The 13,676-nt window shown below is 41.5% G+C and overlaps 1 protein-coding gene across 3 annotated transcripts in view; it reads right to left on the bottom strand.

Annotated features, from left to right (window-relative positions):
• Positions 1-13,676, bottom strand: part of TASOR2 (transcription activation suppressor family member 2) — a 76,968-nt gene that overhangs the window by 18,664 nt on the left and 44,628 nt on the right. For all 3 annotated transcript variants that reach the window (XM_026478697.4, XM_044392052.3, XM_057304631.1), the window contains 4 exons: positions 11,128-11,847; positions 7,272-7,514; positions 2,915-3,794; positions 657-1,086 (listed from right to left, as the gene is read on the bottom strand). In XM_026478697.4, the coding sequence (XP_026334482.2) occupies positions 657-1,086; positions 2,915-3,794; positions 7,272-7,514; positions 11,128-11,847 (2,273 nt within the window). The remainder of the gene's footprint in view (positions 1-656; positions 1,087-2,914; positions 3,795-7,271; positions 7,515-11,127; positions 11,848-13,676) is intronic.

The following is a 13,676-nucleotide window of genomic DNA, read 5'->3' on the forward strand; positions in this document are numbered from 1 at the left end:
CAAATAATTTTTAACATATTCAATTTCAGTTTAAGGTTTATCAAAGACTTCTAATATTTATTACTGCACTTGCTCCTTAAAAACTATTCTAGGGCATCTGGGTGGCTCAGTTGGTTAAGCGTCTGCCTTTCGCTCAGGTTATGATCTCAGGGCCCTGGGATCGAGCCCTTTGTCAGGCTCCCTTCTCGGTGGGCAGTCTGCTTCTCCCTCTCTCTTTGCCCTTCCACCCTGCTCCTGCTCTCTTTCAAATAAATAAAACAAAAAACAAAACAAAACAAAAAACCTATTCTAAGTAAAAATAGGTATTATTTACCTCTTTTAAAAGATAAATATGTTCAGAGAGAACAAGTAATTTGCCCGAAATTATACAACTAATAAGTGACCCCATTATGGCTGGCCTCCAGACCCATATGACCCCCATGGTTTGTTTCTACTTCTGCTTCTTCAATCAGGATGGAGAAAAGCTCCACCTGCAGACAATCCAGAACAACATTTACGGAAACTAAATTGTTGGTTTCATCTTTACATAGATGGAGAATCCACCTTCCTAAAAGAAACCAATGCCGTGTTTTGAATATGATTTTATATATCATATCAAGAAAAAATACGGAATTTCTTCAAAAATGTCAGCACGTATAGTGTTCAGCTTTACTTACCTCATTATTACAAGAATAAATGAAATTCTGGCTTTTTGGGGTATCTGGATGACCCTCTCTTGCAAAAATTTCTTTCTGTCCATTCTGTACCCAGAATTCCAAGCCTCCTCTGGGTGGTGGTTTCATGAAGGGAAGCAAGGAGTTAGTGTCAGGGAAGGACACCTCGGCAGCATGACCTCTGGGAGTTTCGCTGGTCTCCAGCAGAGGGTCTGCAGAACATCTTTCCACACTGGAGGACTCCTCAATTTCACTGAATTCAAAAGATTCTAATGTGCTATTTATAGACACATATTTTGCTGGGTTGCTGTGTTCTACCACTTTTCGGGATGAGCGTATGACTTTGTTCTGATTGCTGTAAAACAGAGCTACCCACATATGAAGTAAAAGCTTCACTTCTTCCACGTTATCAGGTAAGTCAGTGTTCCAGGGCCTGAGATTTTAAAGAAAAAAACATGGAAAAATCAGTGAAACTGGTGTTTTTAATCTTAGTTTTAAATGTATTCATTTTTATAATAAAAATACACAAATGTGAAACAGTGAATAAGATAAAAAAGAAGTTGATTTAACAAATAATGACAACGGGGGCGCCTGGGTGGCGCAGTCGTTAAAGCGTCTGCCTTCGGCTCGGCGTGATCCTGGCGATCCGGGATCGAGTCCCACATCAGGCTCTTCCGCTGTGAGCCTGCTTCTTCCTCTCCCACTCCCCCTGCTGTGTTCCCTCTCTCGCTGGCTGTCTCTCTGTCACATAAATAAATAAAATCTTTAAAAAAAAAAAAAAAATGACAACGGATCTAATCCCCTCACTTACCAGAGTCAGAAGAGGGAACTGAAAATCAGAGCTTTGAAAAGTAATTTCTTTCAGATCGATCACAAAACCCTTATGCAGTAGAGCCATGACTGGAACAGAGATCTCTGGGGTCCTGGTCTAGGACTTTTCTTTTACTCTACTCCAACTCTCCCTGGACACAATATGCCTATTATGTGAATAATGGCTCCAGCAACCACCCAAATCCTCATTTTTGCCAAGTCTGGTCAACTCACTTCTTTTCCATTTTTGAGTTTATCTTCTAGTAGTTGGGAAAGTCTGAAGAATAAAATACCTCTGTGGCCAATTCAGCAGAACTACACTATTTTCAGATTACAGTCCTGGAAAATCTCCTGAAACCACACAGGAAGAAAACATTTCTGGCCATTTGCCCAGTGAAAGTACAGCAGAGAGCGGCAGGGAGAAGAGTCAGAGGGGCTGCAGAGCTGGGCTTCAGTTAAGCAGGATGAAGGCTAAAGAACTGACCCTCCTGAGTAGATGGGAACGTTAAGTGTATGCTCCCACGAGTGCGAGCTTGTAACCGGAGCACGGAGAGCAGTCTGGTACAATTTAGTGGCTCCCAGGGGAAACACTGCACGAAGAGGCAGCTGAGTGCCATTCCCCACAGACAGCACGCCTCGTGAATAGTAATGGTCACCACTTGCTAGTCTGTGCCAGTCACTGCGCAAAACCCGCAAGTACACAGCAACCTGACTTGTAGCTGTTACTAACCCATACTTCAAAGGGTTCCCCACAGAACCCTTTGCATCACCCAGAAATCTGTTGGAAATGCAGACTCTCAGGCTTGAGTTACAATCTGTGCTTCAATGAGGTCCCTAGATAAGCTGTACCGACAGTGAAGACTGAGAAGCACTTCCCCAAAGAACAGGAACCTCTTCCAGGTCACAGAAGCTAGTTCAGTGGGAGAACCTACGTTAAAAACCTGGGTTAGACCACACTCCAAAGCCCGTGCTTTCAGTCCCTCTGCTGTTCCTGCCTCGGCCCCTTAAAGGTTTACAGAACAATCCAATGTAATCCTGCTCGCTCAGAACAATCTGACCAGCTTAACAAGCTGGAAGTAACTCTTGAAATGTTTCTTCCGGAATTCAGTCTGTAAAGCATTATTTCTCTATCTCACGATTTTACATTAAGATCTCACTTAAATAGTATAATTCAAAGACCACAAAGTTATGTAGGAGCATCTCAAAATGGAAAGCTGCTCACAGGGCTAAAGTCAGCTTGCAAAAGGTCTCCGCGTGACCACTGACAGTGGCCAAACCAGCCTCATTTTCTTCGTTGTTAGTAAACACGACTGCTTGATATTATTACTAAGTTCCTGGGTTCACATACAGTACTTCTCTTTCCCCAAAGCCTGGCACAAGGATTCCTTCCCACTACATTTATCTCAACACAAAAGTCACGTCTACGTTCATGGAGCGTCACTCCTACTTACCCATGCAGTGCTCTGATGACAGTTTTCTCCAGTGGGTTGTTGGTATACTTGCTGTCCAAGCTGAATACATACTCCGTGTCACATGTGAAAGTGACCTTAAAGGAGCCGTCACAGCTGAACACGGTATGAGAGCAGTAAGAATCTTTCAGGCTGGAGGACAGCAATCTGCTCCTGCGCTTGAACGCCGGGTCCTCAGACAGTTTCTGCAGCGGGGAGGTGCTCTGCTGGTGCCGGAACGGCATTACTTTCCCCACCGGGGTTCCTGCTTCGGGGCCTTTTGGGCCGTTCTTGGCGAAGGCAGGGCCAGGAATTCCTCTCTGCTGTAGATGCTTCTTTGAATGTTCCGCAAGGAGCAGGGCATAGGAATGTTCCACGGCAACAAAAGAGCTTTGGCGTGCATCATTAGTTTCCAGCGTTTCCTCGACAAGTGCTGATGGGGCTTCCACAGGGGCCGGACTGCCAGGAGTCAAGCTGTCTTCCTCTGGGCTGACAGTGGAGTCTGACCCCGGATTACTCTTCTTCTCAGAAGGGGGCTTAGGTAACAGTCCGCCTTTTTGATTTTTAACTCCTCTGTGATACTCATGGTCAGAGGTACCGCGCACAGAATGTTCTTTAGAAAGCAAAGCATCATTTTTTGGTGACTCGGAGGAGCAGGGGAAGTTTGCGGGTTCCGACGGCGACGTGGCAGAAGTAGCGGCGCTTAACGCTAGGTCAGCGAGCATATTTAGGGCTTGGGAGTCACAGCCGACGATGGAGTTTTCAGGTAGGTCTTCCTGAGCCACGGAGATATCTTCCTTCTGAGCTGCATTTATGCTAATAACATCCTCTTGACCAACTGATGAGATTTCTGATGGAAGCTGTGACCCAGTTTCTCCTTTTGCTTCAGTATAAAAGAAAAAGATATGTAACATTTGATTTCCATATATTTTAATTTCCTGCTATATTACTACAATGGCTTAGTGAAAAATCAATGGTTAAGTCAATATATTCAAGAAGAACCTCTGGATATGTTACATAGATTATACGTTGAAATTTTACTATCAGACAGGTTTCTTCCAACTGCCAGTTCTAATATAATGTATTTACCAAAGGAACAAATCTTAAGGAATGTGCATATTGATTTAAAAAGAAATCACCTCTCCAAAATGCTTGTACTGAACTACACACAAGGTAGACTGCTCAGCTAAAGAAATATACAGAGGGGAAAAAAAACAAGAATAAAAAACAAGAGTCCTGCCCTCAGAGAGCTTACAATCTAGTGAGAACATAAGAATTTCTAAGTTTGAAGTGTATATTATAGTATGTTAACACATTTTGGAAAGCATGTCCCTTAAGTGCTTTGTTAGAGAAATCGCCTAAGTTCAAACTAGAGACAACTTTTAACCGTACTGATGTTTCATTAGAATATGTAATGATACAGATCAGAAGAGTCATAAGATTATTCATTCAGAATCACCAATTTCATCCCCTTCAAGAACTTTAATTTCTGTACTGAAAACATTTCCTCTGTACTCTGTCTGCAAAGAGCAAATCTCCTTGTCTACCGGTAATTCTCCTTCCTGTAGATGATCCGATCCACCCATTTGCCTTTAAGCAGAAAGCCGACCTTCTACAGTGGCCTCCTTGCTTTCTCAGGATGCAGTTCAGCCTCCTCACATGCAGCTACCATGAAAGACGGAGTTCACAACAATACCAGGCAACAATGCCCTGCAGCAGGTGTATGGACAGAAAAGCCAACTGTGTTCTTTATAACCGCAGCAGCAGGTCTGAAATGAATTATTAACCTGCCTGCAAAGGCCAATGACTACTCCATTTAAAGAGAAAACGCTGGCCTGTGAGGTCATCAAACAACGAGAAGGTATGTATATGCCGGGAAGGATAAAAGCAATCAACCACTGTCCACTTTTAAAATAGCAAAACCCAAGGGGATTAGGTGGAAGAAAGTGACCCAGAGCAGAGAATCACCTCATCAGCCCCATGATCTACTGGAAACACGAAATCCATTTTGTGACCTGATGTGTTTATTTACACTAATTCCATTCCACTGTCTTTACTATTATGGCTCTCACACAGGTGTGAGTAAAGCCTAATATAAAGAACACTGCACTGAAGAAAAAGGCTTCATTTTCACAAATATGTGTCTCAGATAAATCATTTAATTTCTGACTTGTTAGAAGTTCTCAATCAGTTAAAAATAGAACACTGGTCATCTCTTTTATTTTTTTTTTAATGTTTTTTTATTACATTATATTAGTCACCATACAGTACATCCCTGGTTTCTGATGCAAGGTTCGATGATTCATTAGTTGCGTATAACACCCAGTGCACCATGCAATACGTGCCCTCCTCACTACCCATCACCGGCCTATCCCATTCCCCCACCCCCCTCCCCTCTGAAGCCCTCAGTTTGTTTCTCATAGTCCATAGTCTCCCATGCTTCACTCCCCCTTCTGATTACCCCCCTTTCTTTATCCCTTTCTTCCCTTTAAAAAAAAATACAAATAAGACAACACCAAATGAAATACATAAAAAATATAGAGTTCAATAAATAAGACCTATACTGAAAACTTGAAAAAAGAGGCAGAAAAGCATTAGTTTCAGGAACAAAATTGAGCCTTAAGTTCTGATACTTCAACTATACGAAACGAAACAGATTAGTATAGGTGACTAAGAAATAAAAGAAAATTAAGAGATTATTTAAAAGGTAGCAATCTTAAAATTTTAACCTGGGATGTGGCTACACAATCATACAGACATTTACAACACAAATCAGCCCATGTCTGAACACGTACTTTAAAAACTTTTCATTTTCTGGGTGCACTTCTCTGCCAATACCGAACTGCAGTCCTCCCATTAATCCATTAGTCTACAAATATCTACAAATATTTGTACCAATTCGGTACAAATAATGCAAATGACACAGCTAAGCACACATGGCATTTATACGTGTATCTATGCTCATAATGTTTACAAATTCATTGGAAGACAGGACAAAGACACACCAAATGATCAGAGAAGAGGGTGAATTTGATTCCACAGTGTTCTCAAAAACCTAGAAGAAATGAAACAGAGAGCTGAGTGAAGATCAGAGCATCGGGAAACGCCTCACGGAAGAGGCAGGACCAAGCTGCACAGAATGTGGTGGAGGAGAAATGCACATCGGGGTAACACGTGTGGGGAAGCACGGAGTTGTGGCAGAGCAGGGACACGCTGAGCGAGAAACAGCAGGAGGGCAATAGGGAGGTGTGGGGTAAAGCCTCCTTATGAACCGCCCAAAAACCAGCAGAGTTTCCATTTGGTATGTGTGTGTCTCAAAACCGCAACACTGGGTTTTCAAATCACAGGACAAGCTCTTAAAAAATCATCACTCATTGAAAACAAAACAAAACCCTTCTGTCATGAAACAATATTAAAAAAAAAAGTAGAAAAAAACCCACACTTATCCATAATACCAACACCTCAACAAAACAATATTTTCTGAATTCCCGCTAATCGTGAGGTTTTTTAAAAATCCAAAAATAGGTGAGGGAGAAAGCAGAATCAGGGAGATTAGACAGAAAACTGATAGGAATACAAACATGTGAGGACATTACATCTTCGTCAAAACAAGAAAAACAACACACGTGCAACCCCACAGGCCTCAATACGGAAGACGTAGAAGTCCGAGACCCCGCAGGCTGGAAGAAACACACCACACACACACACACACACACACACACACACACACACAGATGTGAGGTGAGACAGGACATGGACATGACGGTGAGCTCCGCCTGGGAGGTGAACTCTGCGGGCACAGTGGGGCTTTCTGTCTAGCAGCTGAAAATACAGAACTAGAGCAGTTGGGCATTTATTCATATAACTAAACTTTATTATTCACTGAAGCGAAACTAGGAAAGTAAAACCGCTTTTAAAATTAATCTAATGCCTTTTAAAACCAAACACAGGGTTCTGGATTACTGTCTTCAACGATCTCTTTTTAACTCCCTTTGGACAAATAAACTTATACCTTCTACTTTTTAAACTGATTACAGCCCAGAAAAATATTGCCAGATACTGTCTGTGTGCACTTAGTTATAAGAAAGCCTCTCTACACTGACACTCTTGTAGACGGCTCATGTTCAGGCTTTATGCAAACTAAAAAGTAGGATCTATTTTTTGAAGGCCTGAACCTGCACTTGACAGATTTATTTACAACAGGAAACCCGCCTACTTAGTCCTGTTAGTGTTTGAACTCAAGGGTATAGCAGGAACTGTTGGTAAATTTCAAATGCTCTTAGATTATTTCAATACACTATCTTGCAATCTCAATTAATCTGCATTGTGGTGTTTAAGTTGACAGGAAGTGTTTTCTTACCAGGTTGTGGCTGCTTTCTGATTCTGGGATTCTGATTGCCTTTTACTAGATTTACCCTCTGCTTTTGTGGAGATTTCTTCACGGGTGGCTTAGCCCTTGGAACAGTTTTGACTGGAGATTTCTCTTGTTTCCTTGCCCTTTTAACACTCGTTGCCACTGGAGCATCTTTAGAAATGGGAGCTTCTTGGTTTTTCCTATCCAATCTGGTTGTCTGTACAAACCGTGCAGCCAGCACGTCAGCACCTTATGTAGAAAACACACCGTTTTTTAAGGGGTAGGGGGCTCAAATATTTATCAGCAACAGCTTCTCCTTTGACTTCTTTTGTTTTCGGAGGGGTAATTTTAGTAACAGAGAAGAAAATATAAAATTTGGGGTATTTCGTTAAAATATTTTTTTTAATAAAGCATGAGTTAAAAGGTCTCAGATAAATATAAAAAAAAATATGACTTTCTAAGCGCTGGACTATAGCCTGTCAGGTGAAGAAGAAGAAGGTCAGAGTAATAACTTTATAAAAACAAGGCTTGTTTTTGACTTAACTAAAGAAAAAAAAATTCTCCATCATCTTTCCTGACTGACGAGGCAGGTGAAGGCTGAAGATGGGAGTTCACAGCCCTGGGGAATGGAGAATCCCATTTATGGAAAGGCAACACAGCGCCCACGAGGTGATTAGATGTAACTGCACTGCAGACAAGTGACTGTATATTCATAAAGAGCCATCTTCTAGATTTCACTTGACTATTCCTAAATATACAAGTCTTAATACCACTCGGAAAATCGTCTTCAGAGAGCAGACAGAGGAAGGTCCACTGAAGAAGGCTTCACCTGATTTAACTTTCTACAAGTCTCTTACGGTGGTTCACCTCTTACAAAGTGCTCAGCTTTGCTTCTCACAAGGAAGGGAACAGCTAAGAGGCAAGGATGTAGAAAAACACCTCATGACTACCCTGCTAATTTAACAACAGAAAGTGTTTCAACCTTCTAAGGAAAAAAAAAAGTTAATAAATACTCTCTTTGAAAACTTTTACTTTCAGCTGTTCCCACCAAAAATTTAGTCCCAAAGATATCAATAAAAATATCACACATGAGTACTGGCAGGTATTTTAAAATTACGTTATACAGAAAACACTACAGTTGACCCCTGAACAACACGGTTTGAATGGATTCCTTTTAAATAAATCTAAGTATACTACTGTAAATGTATTATTATCTTCCTTATGATTTGCTCTTTAAGGATTTATTATTGGAGAGAGTGCACACACGTGAGTACTCGAGTGGGAGGATGGGGGGAGCAGAGGGTAAGGGGGAGTCTCAAGCAGATTCCAAACTAAGTGCAGTGTCCAACGTGGGGCTCAGTCCCACAACCCTGAGATCATGACCTGAGCTGAAATCAAGAGTCAGACGCTTAACTGACTGCACCATCCAGGTGCCCCCCCTTATGATTTTTAAGATTTATTTATTTGAGAGAGAGAGCACACAAGTGAGAGACAGTGGGGGGAAGGGGCAGAGGAAGAAGGAGAGAGAGAATCTCAAGCAGACTCCCTGCTGAGCAGGACCCTGAGATCATGACCTGAGCTGAAATCAAGAGCTGGATGCCTAACCAACTGAGCCACCCAGGGGCCACCCCCTATGATTTTCTTACAGCAGTTTATTTTCTCCAGCTTACATAGTTGTAAGAATACAGTGTATAATAAGTAAAACAGAGTATGTGTCAGTCAGTGACTTGTATTATCAGTAAGCTCCTGGTCAACAGGAGGTTATCAGGAGTTAAGTCTGGAGAGACAAAAGCTATAGAGATTTTTCCACTGTATGAGGCCACTTGTCATGCCCACATTGTTCAAGGATCAACTGTATTTCTAACTGAGAAAAGGAAACACGATACCAGTTTAATAAATTGTGATGACTGTTACTGAAACGTAGGAGAGAGACCAATTTCATTTCATTCGTTTGGGAGTCTGAGAAAGGAGTGGGTTTAAAGAAAAAAAAAAAAAAAGCTCTTGCATCTCTTAACGTGGTACACTTCCCTGGGTCTAATTATTTTCCTCCCTACTAAACTATTCCAAGTAATAAAGCAACATACCGTTTGTTTTTCTTTCAAGACTTCTCATTCTACTGCAGCTATTTTCTAAAATTTTTAGCACAAAAAAGGCAAAATATAAATCAAGCAGGAAAACAGTTCAGACTAAACTGAGAAAAGAAAGAAAATAAGACGAGAGGACCAAGAGCTTGGGGAGGCTCCTAGCAGCTGCACAGGCAGGCAGTAAGACCGCACACAGCACAGGTCCTGGGAGGGAGAGAGACACGGGAGAAGGTGATCTTTCAGGGATCATCTGCGTCACTCAGTCCCCATGTTTCTGGGAGTTGCAGGCACAATTCATTGGTGGACTGTAAAATAAATTTAATGGGTTGCAACCAGAATCCTCTCTTAAATGAAACAGAATTGAAAATACAGATTATGCATAGTTAGGGTAAATGTTTTTTGAAATTTTTCTTTCAGTCATGTATGTATTTGCATGCACTGGACTGTATAACAGAAAACATTTCTTACAATGGATGAAATTAAAAACATTTGAGAAACAGTGACAACATCTATGTTGAATTACAGATTGTTTAATAGCTTGAAGTAAATTGGTGTTATATATATATATTTACTTATTTATATATACAGCAGAAACTCAACATGGTTGGCCTGGACTGTATTTGTAAGTGGTTGTACAGTCTGATTCACTGCTTTATACTGCCACACTTTCCATCATCCTCACACGTGTGTGTGGATACACACCCCATTTCTCAAACTATAATAAGCCAGAAATAACTATTTGTTAAGCCACAGGCTAAAGTCTTAATTATCTAGAATCCTGAGGATCTGCATATCCCTGATGTTTTCCTCTTTAGGCACCAACATTTCTAAATTCAAAATGTTACACATACAGTTAGCAAACCTTTTCTGTGAGGGGCTGCCAGTACATCTTTTCAGCTTTGAAGGTCATACAATCTCAGTCACAGCTGCTCACCTCTGCCAGCAAGGTGTGAAGTAGCCAGAGACAACAGGTAAACGCCTGAAGGGCCCTCTGGCCCAGCTGGCTGACCCCTTCTGTAAGGGGTCACGGAGCATATGGTTCCCTACTTTTAAGCAAAGTACACTACACACAACTAAGATGACTCTACGCCAAAATCATGTTGTTCGCTGTGTTGTGTTTGCCACAGCCCATCTGACTGTACAGTCAATGGCTCCCCACTCTGATTCTCATGCAGTTTACAGGGGGCAACAAAGCCATTTGTAAAGCTGTTTCAATATACAAGTCTCTAGGCCACTGGACAGTTTCAGTAGGTCTATGGCAGGATCCAGGTGTATTTTTAAAACTGATGCATACAAGGATGGGAAAGTCTGCCCCAGACTGCTTTCGGTTTGGAGAGTCCCGGCATTTAATTCCCTCTTTATACACAAACTACTGGTTATCACTTCCTGCTGCTATTGGTGAGCCTGGTTTTAGAAGACCCTCTTCTTCACCCTTATTTGTCCGAGGATAGCTCAAAAACTGACTCATCATTGCTTAGGACGGAGTATAAATGAGTGACGGGTGGAACCACTTAACAAATGAAGTATGAGCCTTTGGTGAGTGGGCTTTCCAGGTATCTTAGAGTTTTTCCTATTTCTTGATTTTTATCTGCCATCTAGATCGGTGCTTCTCAAATCTTAGCATGTATACAAATCACCTGGAGAGAAATGTTGGTGTTTCTAGCAAACTTCTACCTGGTACTGCCCAGCTTGGGCCACGACAATCAGGCAGGACCCGCGTTAAGAGTACCACAGCTACTACTAATGCTCACTTCATAATCCACAGAAATCGTACTTACCTCTTTTTCTTTTCTGAGGGAACGGTCCTTTAACTAATTTGAGAGTTGTTGGAGAGTCCGAGCCCTTGCTTGCTCCAGCAGGAGTTCTTTTGGGGAAGGGACAGCACAAGTTCACCCTTTTACTCTGCACGGCGGGCGGCACGCTGGCCTTTCTCTTAGGCTGAACTCTCAGATTTGATGCTGCACTTAACGGAACCAGAGCTCCCTGCCTGGCTTTAAACATTTCTTCAGGATTCTTTTCGGTTTCAGTTTCTTTTCTTACTTCTACCTCTGAGTCAAGAAATTCAGGATCTGGAGTCATTACTAAAGAAAATCCAGCATCACAAATTCCATCTGAGATACAAGGGGACTGAGGCCGCTCTGCCAGTAAATCTACCGCAGTAGACACTTCCAAAACGTACCCATCAGGATCGGAAAAGTAAGACTTCAGCTGAGTTAAAGACTGTGAAGGGCACTTTTCCGCTGGAGGAACCAAATCAAATCCATTGGACAGCTGGCCAAAGAATGCAGTCCCTTGAATTCCATTTTGGGAAGCAGCGGTCAATGAAGGACCTTTGTCTACCTTGTACAATTCTTGGAAACTACGCTTTACTAATGTGTTTGGACAGACTCCTTCTTCAGTAAATGACTTCTTCGCTTCTAGCAGGGCACAACTAAGGGCAGGTAAAACAGGTGTCACCTTCGATGAGATGTCATCTTCACCTTTCGATTCTTTCAGCCCTAAAACATATACCATACATTCAAACCTCAAGTTTGGTCTTTTTTTTTTTTTTTTTTTAATTTTACAAAAACATACAGGAAGAAAACGCTTTAGATTACAAAACTATGGGATGGTTAAATATGGTAGTCTTTCAGATGGGAATCTAACTGGCAGTGAAAAGAAGACCTATGGGTACGTTTCATGAATATATGTATCTCTATTTACATGAAATCTCACACACACACACAAGAACCAGAAACGAGTGATCCCAGTGCAATCACTGGGGTAAAGTGAGGAAAGCAGCTCCACCTCATCTGGCCAGGAGCCCAGCACGAGCTCACATGCCATCGCAGATTGGTTTTCAACTATTTTCAATGCTCAGTTCCTGCTTTTAAAATCGGTCTTATTTTATCTGTACTTTATTTAACCTACTTCAAATTCTTTTAAAGAAGTTACAATGCAAACTAACTGACCTGCAGAAAATAAAACCTTTAAGTGATCCCTAAACCTCATGGTAACTATTGGTGTTAAAACGAAATAAACATTTTTAAAGAAATAAACTAAACTGACTAGTCTTGTGTTCCACTCTCTCTCCTTGGCTCACTCTTTGAAATGCTAATTTTTCAGCAAATAAAAAAAAAGAGAGAGAAAAGGTCAGGTCACTGAGAAATGGGCAATGAAGTCCTAGAAAATGTAAGACATCAGTAACTCTTATATTAAAAACCCCACAGATGGGGCACCTGGGTGGCTCAGTTGGTAAAGCATCTCCCTTAGGCTCAGGTCATGATCCCAGGGTCCTAGGATGGAGACCTGTATCGGGCTCCCTGCTCAGCGGTGAGTCTGCTTCTCCTTCTCCCTCTGCCTGCCACTCCGCCTACTTATGCTGTCTCTGTCAAATAAGTAAATCAAATCTTAAAAAAAAAAAAACCAACCCACAGATGATAAAGGTCTCTGGTGTCTACTGAACTGAACTGAGTCATGCCACTCTGTTTAAAGAAAAATTAACTGCAAAATTAAGAAACATCAAGTTAGTCCTAGCTGAATACACTTGCCCTTGAGCTGATATTACAAAAAGGAAAAGAAGAGCAAATACGGATAAACAGGAAAATGTGACTACACATTAAAATAAAAATTCCTTTCTTTGAGCAGTTCATCATTTAAAAAGTAACAAGTGAAGGAAAAATATTAAAAAGTTTTTATGTAGCACTAACTTCACAATCAAGTAGTATTTTCCTAGACAACTTTGTTATTTCAAAAGGTAGAAAGGTGGAAACAGAATGATTTGTAATAAACCATTATAAAGTCTATGAAAGGGAACTTTTACAGTCTGCTAAGCAAAGTGGGCATTTAAAACCACCACAGTTCTGAACCTCTGAATGCGCCACGTAGAAAATATCTCAAGGATCCAGAGGAAGATGTGAACATGGTAGTGTAACTGTCCACTGTTCACTCTGCTAGGAGCCCTGTGTTGTGTGACCGTGAGTGGTGTGGGGACCAGTGTTCCTCATTGTCTGGACGTACATTTAAAAATAAGGCTAATGACTATGAGAAACAAACTGGGGACTTCAGAGGGGAGGGGGGTGGGGGAATGGGATAGACCGGTGATGGGTAGTAAGGAGGGCACGTATTGCATGGTGCACTGGGTGTTATACACAACTAATGAATCATCGAGCCTTACATCGGAAACCGGGGATGTACTGTATGGTGACTAACATAATATAATAAAAAATCATTTAAAAAAAAAAAAAAAAAAAAAATAAGGCTAATGTCCGAGCTCTCACAGAAGAGGGAGGCAGTACGGGATCGGGGCTGGAAGGCAGCTCAGGAGTCCGCTATCTGACTGTGGGCA

The sequence above is a fragment of the Ursus arctos genome, unplaced genomic scaffold, assembly GCF_023065955.2.
Source record: "Ursus arctos isolate Adak ecotype North America unplaced genomic scaffold, UrsArc2.0 scaffold_30, whole genome shotgun sequence".
Taxonomy (NCBI): Eukaryota; Metazoa; Chordata; class Mammalia; order Carnivora; family Ursidae; genus Ursus; species Ursus arctos.